This window comes from Trichechus manatus, unplaced genomic scaffold (genome assembly GCF_000243295.1).
Source record: "Trichechus manatus latirostris isolate Lorelei unplaced genomic scaffold, TriManLat1.0 scaffold00046, whole genome shotgun sequence".
Taxonomy (NCBI): Eukaryota; Metazoa; Chordata; class Mammalia; order Sirenia; family Trichechidae; genus Trichechus; species Trichechus manatus.
The window spans coordinates 13194102-13210182 of NW_004443982.1; the positions used below are offsets into that span (position 1 = coordinate 13194102).

The 16081-nt window shown below is 36.1% G+C and overlaps 1 protein-coding gene across 4 annotated transcripts in view; it reads left to right on the top strand.

Moving 5' to 3' along the window:
- CASK (calcium/calmodulin dependent serine protein kinase) overlaps nucleotides 1–16081 on the top strand; it is a 419299-nt gene that overhangs the window by 353577 nt on the left and 49641 nt on the right. For all 4 annotated transcript variants that reach the window (XM_004376921.1, XM_012555680.2, XM_023731908.1 and 1 more), the window contains exons 12-13: nucleotides 7139–7216; nucleotides 10405–10485. In XM_004376921.1, coding sequence (XP_004376978.1) covers nucleotides 7139–7216; nucleotides 10405–10485 — 159 coding nt within the window. The remainder of the gene's footprint in view (nucleotides 1–7138; nucleotides 7217–10404; nucleotides 10486–16081) is intronic.

The window sequence follows — 16081 nt, forward strand, 5'->3', positions numbered from 1 at the left end:
AAAGTGATACTCGTGAGGAGTGTGCCTCTTAGCTCAAGTAGATATAAGAGACCAAAGGGGCAGCTTCTGTCCAGAGGTGAGATGGGAAGGCAGAGAGCGTTAGGAGCTGGTTGAATGGACATGGGGAATCAGGGACAGAAAGGAGGAGTGTGCTGTCGCACAGTGGGGCGGACAATTAGGGTCACATAACAATGTATGTATAAAATTTTGTATGGGAGACTAACTTGAAATGTAAACTTCATTTAGACTACAACAATAAAAAAAATGAAAATAAAAGCTATGTTATGCCAATTGAACTAGATGTTCCTTGAGAACATGGTCCCCAGCCCTCAACCCAGTATTTCGGTCCCTCAGGGAGTTTGGGTGTGTCTATGAAGCTTCCATGACCTCGCGTTGGCCAAGTTGTGCTGATTTCCCTAGTATTGTGTACTGTCTTGACCCTTTACCAAAGTTACCACTTATCTATTGTCTATTTAGTGTTTTTCCATCCCCATCCCTTCTGTCCCTTGTAACCATCAAAGATTGTTTCTTTCTGTGTGTAAACCTTTTCACGAGTTTTTGCAATAGTGGTCTCATACAATATTTGTCCTTCTGTGATTGACTTATTTCACTCAGCCCATCATGCAGTCTTTATAGACTGCTGTTAAATATACTGCTCTTCTCCAAGTTTGGGCTTAGTCATGTTTAATGATACCAAAGATCTTTTCAAGGACATTCATATATTTTTAACCCAAAGACAGCAAGTGTATATATAAACTTAAGCAGAAAAATAGATTTTTAGTAGATTTTCCCCAATTTCTAACTTCAGAAAATCAGTTACAGTGTAATAGTTGAATATCAGTTCTCTATATTTTAGTATTAAATCACCTTTTCCTTGCATTTTGCTGGATATCAAATGTATTGGAAAAGTACTGTTGGATATCGATCATGGATCTGCCAGATTCACTGAAAAGAAAACTTTGTTCCTGTTTACCCGTCCTTCTTCACAGACAATTCACAGAAACTGTGGAGAAAGTTCTTATTAATAATATAGTCTGTTTCTGGAGCAAATGATTTCAATTCCCATTATTGTTGCACAGTTTAATTTTGTGCATGCTGTTACTGTCTGCTTTATTAGAATCACAAATTTCATTACATATTTTGCAGCAAAATATGTACTTGACTTTTGCAAACTTTGATTATTTTCCAGCCAAAAATTTCTTTAGTGTCTTTGAAGTAGATGATGAAATGGTGGTTGGTAATGAACTTCCTGCAACTCTACAAACTCATTCATTATTTGGCCCATACCTACAGTCTAATTGCAAAAGTTATAAACTTGTCTCAACTAATATACCTTCTGGCTCTTAGATTTGGTTTTCTCTGTGCTAATAACGTTAAAAGTGGGAAGCGTAACCCCAGCGACAGAGATTTTTCTCAGTTCTTTGTCACTAATTGTTTCATTTTAAATGTTGGTCTTGCTAAATACTGCATTAAACTCTGAGCAAAAAGAAGGCTTCTATTTGAGGACTAAGAAATCAGAAGAAGGTTGGATATAGTAGAGTATGGTTAAAAACAAACAAACAAACCCGATTTAGTGTTTTTAAATTAAATAAGAAATGACATATTAACTGATTTCATTATCTGTATGTTTGAAAGTATCATCTCAGGAGACTTGAATTCATACTACCAACTTTTTCTGTTTTATTTAAAATAACCCATCTGAAATGTACAATGTGGCTTCCTAACTGAATTGTGTTTACACTCCTTGGAGGCAGAAAGCTGAAGCATTGTTGTGTAGCTGTATGGTCATATCTGACCCGGAGCCAAAGCCTGGCAGGGAACAGGCCTGTCTGTGAGCAAGACAGTGTGAAACAGTCTGTTCCTCTTGCAGCTGTTTGCATTTCCTTGGTTTGCCTTTTTTTTTTTTTTTTAATGTGCCGAATTTGGGTAACTGTAATTTCGTTAGAAAGAAAAAGCAAATGGTAATAGATTCATTCTTGTTTTCTCTCGAGGGATAACTTATTAACGTTTTTCCCTCCTTCCCACTCACCCTCCACACCTCAGTTTTGTGAATACACTTGACATCCACAAATTTCAGGAAAGCAAATAGCAAAAGCAAATTATATTTTGTCATTTCAATCCACCTTGAATTTCAGCTTGTAGAGCAGGAGTCAGCAAATTATGGTCCTCAGACCAGAACCAGCCAGCCACTTGTTTTTGTAAATAAAATTTTATTGGAACACAGCCATGCCCATTAATTTATGGATTGTCAATTGCTGCTTTTGTACAACAAAGCATAGTTGAGTAGTTGCAACAGAGACTGTATAGTCCATGAAGCCTCCAGTATTTACTATCTGGCCAGATAGTACTAGAGGATTTAAGGAAAAAAAAAAAAACCCTTGCCGTCAAGTGGGTTCTGACTCATAGCAACCCTATAGGACAGAGTAGAACTGCCCAATGTAGTTTCCAAGCAGCAGCTGATGGATTCGAACTGCCAACCTTTTGGTTAACAGCCAAATGTTTAACCACTGCACCACCAAGGCCCTGACTAGAGGATTCACCAAAATAAAACAAAACCCATTTCCATCGAGTCGATTCCGACTCATAGCAACCCTATAGGACAGGGTAGAACTGTCCCATAGGGTTTCCAAGGAGCACCTGGTGGATTTGAACCGCTGATCTTTTGGTTAGCAGCCGAACTCTTAACCACTGTGCCACCAGGGTTTCCGACTAGAGGATTAGGACCCTAATATTCTTTAACATGGCAAAGCTTGCAATTGATTGGTTAATATCTTTTAAATCATTTAGTGTCTTTTTTCCTGTGGCCTATAAATAGCATTCTTTCTACAGTGCTTTCCCCAAATATTTGCTGAAGTTGTCTCCGTAGCATGAGACTTTGTGTATTGCTTGAATTCTAATACAAGCTGAGAAAGTACAGTATGGAGAAAGAACAGTGTACCTGGAAGCCAAGGTTCTAGTCCCTGCTCTTCTCTGGCTGTATGACACGGAACATGTCACTCCACCTCCCTAGATCCCAGCTCTCTCCTTTGTAAAATGGAGTTGAATCATGATAACATAGAAGGTTTCTTTTACCTTGAAAATGTTATTAAATAAGTCAAACTTGAAACACACACACAAATAATTAAATATGGTCAAAATATATTTCTTAATTGTGAGGGAAAGTTTTTAAATCTGCAAGTAGGACCAAAAGTAAATGATATTTGATTCTTAAAGAAGCAAGCTAAAATAAATATTCCCGTTGTGTTTAATTTTATGTTACTCTAAATTTTTTAAAATATCTACTTAAAATTCTTATGTACCAATTAAACTACTCATTTATTTTTTGAAGAAACATGTAAGAAATATGTACTATTTACTCAGCCCCATGCTAGGTGCTGTTTCCTAATGTCAAAGAACTCGAGAGTCTGGTTGTGGAAAATAAAAAGCAGCACATGATCAACATGTTCTATAATCATATACCTCAGGGAGCCAGTTACGTAAACCTGCTTTCAAAGCTCTAGTTTTCACTGCTGGAGGGTCCACAAACAACAAGAGATTATGTGAATATAGTATTTAGATATATTTATGCAGCCAGTTTACTGAATGAGTATGAACAGTTTTTTTCAACTACGTTCCCTTCAGAAATGCTCTTATGGCTCTCCCCTTCCCTGCCCATGTAAGTTAAGATTAGTGGCTCTATGTGACAGAAAACTCTCAAATTGCAGTGATATGAACAAGACAACTTTTTCTCTTTCATGTGAACTAAATCCGGAGATAAGCAAACCATGGTTGGTAGGCAGTTCCACAATCATCAGAGAGCTAAGTTCCTTCTGTTTAGTTATCCCGCCACCCTTAACAGATGGTCTCCATCTCATGGTACAATATGGCTGCTTGAGCTCCAGTCATCAGGTCGGCATTCTAGCCAGGATGAGGAAGAAAGAAAAAGGAAAAAAAGAGGAGGTGGGAGACACTTTCTCCTTTTTGCTGGGCATTGTCCAGAAGTTGTACACAGCACTTCTGCTTACATTTCAAAGGGCAGAACTTAATTACGTGGCCACACTTAGCTGCAAGAGAAGATGGAAAAATACAGACATTATTTCAAAAATCTGAAGGTTTTATTACCAAGATTTGGAGGAAAAAACAGGCAGTCTCTGCCATGCCATTTCCTAGAGGATGTACTGGGACAATCTCAAAGCTTTCTAGTCACTTTAAAGAATTAGAACGATCAGTCGAAATCAAACATTAATCTTACATGCAATTCTAAGCTTGTTCCTTCTCCCTAGTTCAGGACTGAGGGAGGGGAGTGTGGTCTTTTCTTCCACCTCTGGATTTCTCACTCCACCTCCTATCTTCCCCACTCTGCTCCTTTTTAGTCTTCTAGGAAAGGAGTAGGGGGAGAGGATTAGAAGAAAAGGGCAAAAGTCATATTAACAAGCTGATGCTGCCTGTGGTTCTTTCTGGGTTGTTGATGTCCTTGGTGTGGCAGGCATCCAAATGTTGGCTCTGTCCTGGGTTGCAAATGTATGGCTTCTGCTTCGTCAGCGTACTCTGCAGTTGACCTCAGCAGCACCCTCTTGGCTCCTACCCCTAGGTGTTACCCCACAGCAAATTACTTCTGAGTCCTCTTCCTCTTTGCAGACAGCCCTCTTGGGCAGGATTCCATCAAGATGGCTCCAGCCAGGTTACCTTCTGAGGCATCTCCTTGGCTCGTGAGAAACACGCACACTCTTGCCCCAACATACTCTACAAGTGTGGGCTGCCCTACTGCTGGCCTCTCACTCTGTCATCAAGTACTGCCTCAGGTGTCCTCCAGCCAGGAAAGAGGCGGGCACTGGTCTCTTATTACTACTGTAATTACTGCTACTATTATTACTCTCAAAATTTGGTACTGAGCATAAGATTTACAGATTTGGAACCCTGGTGGTGCGGTAATTAAGAGTTCAGCTGTTAATCAAAAGGTTGGCAGTTCGAATCCACCAGCCACTCCTTGGAAACCCTATGGGGCAGTTCTGCTCTGTCCTATAGGGTCACTATGAGTCAGAATTGACTCGACAGAAACAGGTTTGGTTTGGAAGGAGTTTATTAAAGCACAGATTTCTGGACCCCCTTCTGAAATTCTGATTCACTGTGTCTGAAGTGGGGCCCAAGAATCCGTATGTTTAATAAGCATCCCAGCTGATTCTGCTACAAGTCATCAAGAAACCATACAGACATCAGACCTATGGAGCCATACTTGGCATAGGAAGACCAAGCCAAAACAAAAAAAGCCTCCCAGTGGTAGAGTGAGAGCAGTTTTGGGAGTTGTGGAATTTTTGTTGCATTGTAAGTAAAAATTAATATGCATTTATTCAATGTATAAATAGAAACTAATCTTAATCATAGTTGAAATTTTTGAAAATAGAGTTCATAATAGCCCTTAGATAAAAATTCTGGTTTGTGGTGAAATTAGGCATTATATATTAACAGGGCCATCGATTTATAAAGACTTTAACAAGACTCCAGAATCTTTAGAATCTTCACAGAAGTCCCTCCCTCCTCCTCATTTGCTTTTTAGGTGTTTGGTATTTTAAATGTTTTTTAACTTTTACGGTTCCTTAGTTTTTTGATGGGTTTTGTTTTTGCTATTTTTTATTGCATATGTACGGTATTTCATTTATTTCTGTAGGCTAGTCTAGGAACCTGATAACTATTCATAACATTATTTCTATGAGAAAATATATTCTTTACTCCCCAATTCCAAGATTTACAGTCTTTAGAGATAGAAACTGTTCAGAAGATGGAAACTGCCCATTTATGTTCTGGAAGGATCTGGGCAAAATTTTGTGAACCAGCCACCTATCACTAGTTCTCTAAAATGTTAATATAATGTTTTAAATAGAGTAATATTTTACTAGTCTGTCTATACTATTAACCTCAGATTTAGTAGTGCTTTCTTGATTAGTACCATTGGCTACTAACTGAAAGTTCGATGGTTCAAACCCACCAGCCACTCCGAGGGAGAAAGATATGACAGTCTGTTCCCATAAAGATTTGTGGCCTTGGAAACCCTATGCGTCAGTTCTACTCTGTCCTACAGGACTACTATGAGTGGGAATCAACTTGAAGGCAGTGGGTTTTAAAAAATGGTAACTGCTATGTGTTTATATTGCTCTCCTTAGGCATTTTTATGTATGGTATGGCCCAAATATTTACAAGTCATAAAGATTTATCTTACATCAGTAGAAACAAATCTAACTGGAATCTGAAGAGTGTTTACCCTCATTGTTTGACCTCTCAGCAAGCATTAGTATGCATAGTAGTGGAGGAAAAACAAAGTACAAAACCAACAACAAAAAAATCCCCATCTATTTTAGAGAAGTTAGGAAATAGAAGTATTCAGACCAGCCAAGATAATTTTTAACTTTTCACTTTTCAAAGCAGACTGTTAAATCTGAGGCATTTTGTTTGAGATAGAAAATAACATTTTAATTGCATTTCTAAACTACAGAAGTTGTTCTTTAAAAAAATGAAATTGATTTTCTTCAGAGTGTCCAACTTTGGATCACTTAGGTTTGTGGGGGTTTAAAAATACATTTAGTTTCCTTTCAGTGTCTTCTCACACTCTTTGAACTTACAAATTCAAGGGAAGAAAGTTTGTGTCCTTGATTTCATCCTGAAAGATACCAGCACTGACACTGTTAATGATCAGCCCTAGTAAAACAAGCATAAACCTTTTGTGAGAACATTCCTTCCTAGAAGGAGTTGGGTTTGCCCTTTCCCAAGAGTTAGGTTTCTGTGAAAATTCTTTCAGACGTGTCTTAGCCAGAAAGCACTCTTTCATTTTACTCTGTGTTCATTTTTATGTTATTGAATGTTGCTTGTATCAGAGGGAAGAAAACATTGTGATTGCTGAAATAGCGATGAATTTAAAATGACAAGGTTGCCACATTGACAGAATTCAGGACCATCTATTTAAAGATGATTTTAAAAAGATATGCTTGAGACTCATGTTGCAAGTTTCATTGAATGAATAAGAGATTATTAACAAGAGGATCCCATTGAAATCATCAGCCTGCCTTTTTAAGAGGAAAGTATTTTTTAGTGAAATAATAATAAATATGAAGCTCTGAATTTGAACAAAGGATTATAAGTATTGATTGGATTTCTTCTTTACTTTTAGCTGTATGACAAAATTAACACGAAGTCTTCACCACAAATCAGGAATCCTCCAAGTGATGCAGTACAGAGAGCCAAAGAGGTAAGTGATATATTTTGTAAATGTGGTTGTGTGTCATATTTGCTGCCTTAATTGAAAACATTTCCGCTGTATATTGAGAGGAAGTTTCCTAGGAGTCTCAGTTTGACTCATTATACTGAGACTTGGTATTTCTAAGTTGATCACTGAACATTTCCCACACAAAAAAGGAAAAAAAATCTCAGCAATAATATTGCCTAGCAGATTTCTAGTTCTGGTTCTACTGTGTAAACTTAAACATGTTAACATATCAATTTTGCTTCTATTTCTCTCTCTCTTTTTTTGTTATTTCACTTCACTTGGCAGAAATAGATATGCTATCAATATTTGAGTTGCTTTTTTAAGGTGGTAATGTTTGAAACTCAAATATCTGTTGCAATTAAATGTACTAAGTTCAAAAAATCATTTTTCTAAATTGTTAGTGTGCATGGCTGTATCCATTGCAAACTTTTTTTAGTTTTTTCATTATAGAGATATAATTTTTCAGAAAATTTGGAAAATAAAAATTTATCCATAATCCCATCACCTTAGTACAGTAATTTTTATTTTTGCATAGCCTTTGGCAGTCGCTGTCCATTTGCATATAAATGTTTACGTAGTTGCAATCAAAATGTATCTATTTTTTTACCTAACTTTATATAATAAGTATTTTTCCATGTTTTTACTTGTCTTCAGAAATATAAATTTTAATGACTACATAATTTTTCTTTGATATTATTAAGTGATAACAAATTAACTTTCCCCATTGTTAGACACATAGGTTTCTTTGTTTTTTGATGCTATAAAAATCTTTATGCAAATAAGCATTTCCCCTTTTTAAAAAAATTATTTCTTAGAAAGTGAGATTACTAAATGAAAGAGCATAAAAAGCATAATCCCTTCCCTACCAAAGTTTAAACACAAGACCTATAATGGCATATATAGTATATTCACTGAGTAACAAGACAGATCACATGGAGGCTACCAGGCCTGCTCACTTGGTCAGGAAACCAGCAAAATGTTCCCTCTGACTTTGCCCACCAAGTACTCATTGAAAGGAATCAAGCTGTCACCAACAGGAACCATGATTCACCACCCTGTCTTCTTAGTATCCTAATAGAGAGAAACGGAGATACTCTGGGAACTATTTTTTTCTCAACTGGCCAGTGAAAACGTGGTGAAGGATTCAACTTAGTCATGCTTAGAAGACCACACCTCCGTATTTAAAATCTGGGAGAGTAACAAGGGACCAGAGAGAGTTCAGGCAGTCCCTGGATTATGAACAAGTTCCATTCCTAGGTCTGTCTTTAAATTGAATTTGTACGTAAGTCAAACAGTTAGATACAGTTAGTATCTAAAGTCAGTTAGTTAGTCAAATATTTGTCTTAGTGTATAGTATATAGTGTACCTTTCTATGTGTAAAGAACATTAATGAAACACTTCCAAACTAAAACATCTTTAACATTATAATACAGTAATAATAATAGTAACGTTTTGATGCACATCACAAAGTAGTGCGTGTTTGTTACTGCGAACCATTGTTTGTACCTCGTATTTTTAATATAATAGGCTTTACAGAGTTTAGTTTGTAACTACAGTTGTACGTAAGTTGGACATTCATAACATGGGGACTGCCTGTATATGATTTAGTCTTTCCCTTTCAGGTGAGAAACTTGAAACATAAAGTAAGCCAAGGCAAATTGGTTTGTCATCATTAAACAGTATGAATTAACAGCATAACCACCTGTGAACCCATTACCATTTGTGGTGAAGGGCATTTGGATAAGAAAGAAATCCTGTAGTTTTTGTTTGTATATTTGTACCAGAGGAGGTTGGTTGAGCAACACAGAGTATTATATGTATGTCACCGAAATCTAAGCTTTAGTCCAAATGATCTCACAGCTTCCTTTCCTGCCCTAGTATAAAGCTTTTGTAATACTCTCCAAAGGGAGGCTGGATAGATTCCTATGGGCAGAAGGGTTGGGGAGTGGGGTGGGGAGGTGACTTGTGTGCCCCTGACATCCAGTCCTACTGAAGAAATCCTTGATTGGCTAAACTTTTGGAATTAAGCTTAGTGCAATGTATAAAACTGCTCCATGAATCCAACCATATACAGTTAGAACAGTATGTTTATTCTGAAAAAGAATATGTCACATAAGTTTTAAACGGATAAAATCCATCCTGGTAGTACCAGATAACTCTTGACAGATAATATTATTTGAAAACAGCCACTTTTACCTGTATGGAGAAAATATTAAGAACTAATTAGTGACAAAAATTTGAGTGGAAGAAGTTTTTTGTTGTTGTTTTCTGAGATTCCCTGGCAGTTAACCCGAGGAACCATTGGCAGAGGCGTGGTTTTCTCTATGTGGAGAGATGAGTGTGGAGAATAACATTGATCCTGTCAGGCTGTAAGGAAAATACTTAAGTGTTTTTCTTCTTTAAATTGTTTTTATTTGAGTCTATGTCATTTTGATCTTTCAAAAAGGAATTGACATTTCTGCCAATATAAAAGAAAACTGTTATTAAGTTTTATTACAGATTAATTTTGATGATGAATTTGGAAAAAGATTTGCAGAGATATTTTCCCATTAAGTTAATTAAGTTACTTAACCCTGTAATAAATATGTGTGATGGGCTTGTCATTTTGTTTTGTATTCAGATTAATTTTTTGGTGATGAACTTGGAAAAAAGATTTGTAGAGATATTTTCCCATTAAGTTAATTAAGTTACTTAACCCTGTAATAAATATGTGTGATGGGGTTGTCATTTTGTTTTGTATTTTTCAGTAGCCTCTTGGGTTATGGAGCCCTGGTGGTGCAGTGGTTAAGAGCTACGACTTCTAACCAAAAAAAGTCGACAGTTTGAATCTACCAGCCACTCCTTGGCAACCCTGTGGGGCAGTTCTACTCTGTCCTATAGGGTTGCTATGAGTTGGAATTGACTTGACCGCAATGGATTTGGTTTTTTTCTTGAGTTATAGTTGAGTAATGTAGGCAGAGACTATTACAGCAACTTGTTTTATTTTTTATTACCATCAATACAGTACTTTTATATATTAATGACCTTTGAATAAAATGATGGATTTTTTCCAGAATAATTGTTTTGCCTCCCATAAAAATCCATTCGTAACTCTTTAATTTTAAAAGAATGTTGCATTTTCTAGATCTTGTATCATGTTTGCAGTATTATATATCTTGTTTATTTTTTAGGTATTGGAAGAAATTTCATGTTACCCTGAGAATAGTGATGCAAAGGAACTAAAGCGTATTTTAACACAACCTCATTTCATGGTAAGTAATACTTAAACTTCCATAAAACTAAAGCCTCACTTTCAAAAGAAGTCTTTAGTAACCCTCATAAATTATAACTAGCTTCATCAAATGCATTTTTATCCATATACTGTTTATCCATATAATGTTTATCCATCCATACAGTATTAAGACTATATATATATATGTTGTTTATCTATATAATGTTAAGACTGCAATACTAGGTAATACCAAATATATTACAATAATTTTGTTTACTTTGTGTCACAGTTATAAAGATGCTGTTTTGTGAAGTGGCTACTCAGGGACCTTGCAGTCATCAGCAAGGGATTTGCTACCTTATAAAACAGTCCTTAAGTCACTGGAACTGTTTATGTTACCTAAACCACAGAGAACTAAAATTTGAGACAGTTTTCATTAATAAAGAATTCTCAGAACCTAGGTAATATATAGAAGGAATGGCGTCTCTTTTTGACAATGTGAAACTCTTACGCTTCATTCATTTCTACTGTATGGAAAATGGGGATAACACCTGTTTTTAGCCAATTATTATAAAGCTAAATATTTAAACAAAACTCAAAACAGCTAAGATATTTTCTGTAGAAAAAGGTCTGTTGTCATTTACTTAACTGCAACTGAAAAGCATGATTACAGATGGAAATTCCTGTTAAATATAATATTTATAAAACATTAGCCACATTGGTGTAGGTGGAGTATATGTGTAGAGTAGAAAATGCAACTGACTGCACTTTAGGAGAAAAAAATCTACCTTAAAAGCTATGTGGTTATTACTACTATTACAGATGATGTTTTTAAAATAATAGTAATAATCTAATATGTATGTCAGTAGTCCCTGGGTGGTGGAAGTGGTTAAGTGCTCAGCTACCAACCCAAAGATTGGTAGTTCAAATCTACCCAGAGGTGCTTTGGAAGAAAGGCCTGACAATCTACTTCAAAAAGGTCACAACCATGAAAAACGCTATGTACAGTTCTACTCTGCAACACATGGGTTCGCCATGAGTTAAAAACTCAAACGCAACTGATTTAGTATGTATATCATATGAACTACCTGTGACTTTTGACATTCATGGTATTTTAAGATACAATGTCTTTAAAACTTTAACCCAGTCATTGAAATGGAATGTTTTCCTAGAAGTGACTACTTAGAAGCAGTTTCCACATTCACCTTCACTCTCCCACCAAGTATTAAAGAGTGAAATAATATAATCCTTGAGAATGTTTGACTTTATTTCATACAATAGCAGCAGCTGTCCGGTATGTTAGAGTAGGAAATCAGATTTTATGCCTGTGAGTGAGTGCATATTTTATGCCTTATGTGTATAAACACAAGACTTGACTCAAATCCTACTTATGCTGTTGTAGTCTCTCCTAACACCTCTAAAATCCACATTGACCTTTCTCTTCTTTACCTCATTTTGCACTTGTTTGTATCCCTCTGCATAATATTCTAATATACACCCCTATGCAGGAAGCTGGCTGGCTGGAGCAGGTCACTTTGCTAGTGAGTGGGCCAGGGCAGCTCTTCTGTGTCCATACACATCTCAGCACAGCTTTGTTGTTCTTATTAAACTTGTGATCTCATTGAGTTGTTCTTATTATCTCTTCCACAGATCAGGAAAATGAAGAAACTGCATGCCTTATTAACCCATTGCCATCGAGTCAATTCTGACTCATAGCAACACTATAGGACAGAGTAGAGCTGCCCCATAGGGTTTCCAAGGCTGTAATCTTTACAGAAGCAGACTGCCTACTATGTGCCTGTTTCTCCCACGGAGCAGATGGTGGGTTCCAACTGCTGACCTTTCGGTTAGCAGCCGAGCACTTAACCACTGTGCCACCAGGGCTCCTCGTGCCTTATCTATATCGATCTGTCTGTCTACATATATACATGTATATATATGTATATGTATATATGTATATATGTGTATATATACATATATATCTACACACATATATGTATGTATATATGTATATGCCTTATTAAAAAACAAACAAACCCATTGCTGTCAAATCAATTCTGACTTATAGCAACCCTTTAGGACAGAGTAGAACTATCCCATAGGGTTTCCAAGGAGCGCCTGGTGGATTTGAACTACTGACCTTTTGGTTAGCTGCCATAGCTCTTAACCACTACACCACCAGGGTTTCTATATGCCTTATTAGAATCCTCAAATTTGAGGAATCACAAATATCAGGCGTTAACTACCCTTAACATTGTGTTGTTCACTAATTGTTTCATGTGTGTGGACTATAATTCCCCAGATTATAAATAAGTCCCCTTTGCACATCACATCTTATTTAGTGTGGATGTGGTTAAACCTTGCCACTGTAGCTCTGTGAACTCTTGACAAATTAACCTCTCTGAGCAAACCTCATGGAGTTAAGAATTAAGTAAATGATATATGTAAAATGCTTAGCATATGCTTAATAAATGTTAGCCAATAAATATTATTAGTTACCTGATAGTATCTTTCATGTACAACATATATACTAAGTTTTTAGTAAGACATCGACTTGATTAGAAACTTGATCATTTGCAGATATGTTAGCCTCTCCTCAACTGACTGTTCTGTGTGGATATTTTCCATAGATAGAAACCTGTATGCATTTGGACAGACATGTCTCTCTATAAATTGTCAAGTAAGCCCAGCTCAATTCAGAGAATGACATAGGACCATTTAAAACCAACAGATCTTTCAGATTTGCCGAAAGCTAAATAAAGAAATTATATATACCCAAATAAGAGATATTTACCTATTTTAAGGTTAATTTTTTCCAAAATCATTAAAGCTCAGATATCCTCATGTCTTACAACTTACCTTCTAAGCCTTGATTTATTTTGCTTTCCTGGTCAGAGAAGTTAATATGTGCTTTGCTATTAGTAAACTTTTTCAGAAATAATAAATAATTTTACAATTTCTTAAATACCTAGCTAGGTGCTTAAAAGATGCTTTCATTCATTCATGCATTTATCAAATATATAAACACCTACTATGTGCCAGGTACTATACTAGGCCCTAAGGATATAGTGGTGAATAAGGCAAACAAGGTCCCTGCCCTCGTAGAACTTCCATTCTAACGAGATTGGGTTAGAGATGGGTAGGTGAATTAGAGACAGACAGTGAGCAAGTAAACTAACAATATAATTTTATGTAGTGGTAATAACTGTGATGAAAAGAAAGGATAATAGGGATGAGAGATGATATAGGAGCTACTTTCAATAGTCAGGGGAAAGCCCCTCTAAAGAGTTAACACTTGGGCTGAGACTTGAGTTATATGAAAGAACCAGCCTACTGAATGTCCAGGGTTGGAGAAGGGCAAATGCAAAGATCTAGAGGCAGGAAGAAGCTTTTTAAGTTCAAGGAACAGAAATAAGTCCATTGTGGCTGGGATGTAGTAAACAAGGGAAAGGAGTGGTACAAGATGAGCTAAGAGAGATTGGCAGAGGCCAGACTAAGTAGAGTCTTACAGGTCATAGTAAGGAGTCTGGATTTTCTCCTGATTGCAATAGGATGACAATTAGTGACTAAAAGCAGGAAAATATGCAATCTGTGCTTTAGAGATTGCTGAGACGGATGTGTAGAGAATGAGTGTAGGGAATTAAGAGTTAAAGGAGGGAGACCAGTTAGGAGGCTATTGTGAGAGGTGGTAGAGGCTTGGAGAAGCATGGAGATGGTGACAAGTAGCCAGATTGGGCTTCTGTTTGGGAGATAGGTGGATATGACAGGACTTGCTGATGGTTGGGATTTGAGGTGATGTGATTAATTCCATTTTATAGTTCACAGAGGAAACTGAGCCCTAGAAAGCTAAAGAGACTTGCTGAAAGTCACTTACCTAGTAGGTGGCAATGCTGAGGTTCCAAACCCATATCTTTATGGCTCCATAACCCATGCTGTTAAAGGTGGGATGCTTTGTCATGACTATCCATTTTTCTATAAACTTAAGTTGAGCCCATAAGCATATATGTGGATAATGTCCCACGTGGGAAATAGAATTCTGAACTATATACTATTGTAAATAAACTTTTAAATGCTGGAACTTTCTATCTTAAAAGTGTTTTAAAATCATGGTTTCAAAATCTTGATATTTGTAAAGAAATATTAATTACTTACAGGAAAAATTTTAATGCTTATAATAATTTTTATTTTACTGAAATTTCAGAGTTACTCTTAGCATATTTCTAATTTCACACTTCTTTGCTCAGTTATCTGGCTTTTTCTTTGCTTCCTGATCCATATAACATGTTGATTTAACACTGAATTATCTGATGCTTAAAATACAGATACTTGTAACTATTTACGTTAATTAAAGGGAGAGTAAACAACTACTATATAGATTTAAATGATAAAAAACCTGAAGCTTGCAAGTGGCCATCCAAGGTACAACAATGGATCTCTATTCTCCTGGAGCAACAGAGGAAGGAGGAGAGTCAGGAATAGGAGGAAGAAATAGAATATATGGCTAATTGCCTCTATGAGCAACTGCCTCCTTTGCCATGAGTCCAGAAGAACTGGGTGGTGCTCAGCTACCATTACTGAGCATTTTGATTAAAGATTCTGTAGCAGAATACTGATCAAAAGGAGGAAATGCAGAACAGAATTTCAAATTCTCATGGACTCTAGATTTTCTGGAGCCATGGAGGCTGGATAAACCCCTAAAAACTATTGCTCTGAGATAACCTTGAAACCTTAAACCAAAAATATCCCCTGTAGTCTTCTTAAAACCAAACAATAGTTTAGCTTAACTAGTAAAAAAATATCTGCCTTGAGCATTATGCTCTTTTAAGAACTACCTGTATGGAATCAAATTGACAACAGCAACTTGAAAGATTTGATAGGAACCTTAGGGGGCAGTGAGTTTATGTTAATGGGGGAGGAACTCAGAAAAGGAGAGAGAGAATGGTTGTACAACTTGAAAAATGTAATCAATGTCACTGAATTGTACATGTAGAAACAGTTGATTTGGTGTATGTTCTGTTGTGTGTATTCTCAACAACAACAAAAAATAAATAAATTTTTTAAAAAACCTGAATGCATGAAGAAAAGACCACATATTGTATAATTCCATTTATATATAATCTCCAGAATAGACAATTCTGTAGGACAGAAAGTAGATTAGTGGTTGCCTAAGGCTAGGGAGAGTTGGGGAAGATAGGGAGTGGTGGCTAATGAGTCCGGGCTTTCTTTTGGGAATGATGAAAATATTCTAAAAGTGATTATTATGATGGTTGCATAACTCTATGAATATATTAAAAAGCATTGAATTAAAAAAAAATTTGTACTCTATCTTTAGAGGTCATGATAAAAAAATTATTGACTCTTCCTGTTTGCAGTTATTCCATTCTTTCAAATGATTTTTAAAAAAGAAAAGATCCTTTGCTAATTGCAGTTATAAAATATAAAACATTAAGAATAAAGGCAAATCTTATGTGTTAGTAGACTAGAAAGTTGCTGCATTAATTTTTTCTTTAAGAAACGACCTAGAATACAAGATAAACATTCAAAAATCAATTGGATTCCTATACACCAGTAAGGAGAACGATGAAAAGGAAATCAGGAAAACAATACCATTTTCAATAGCCCCTAAAAAGATAAAA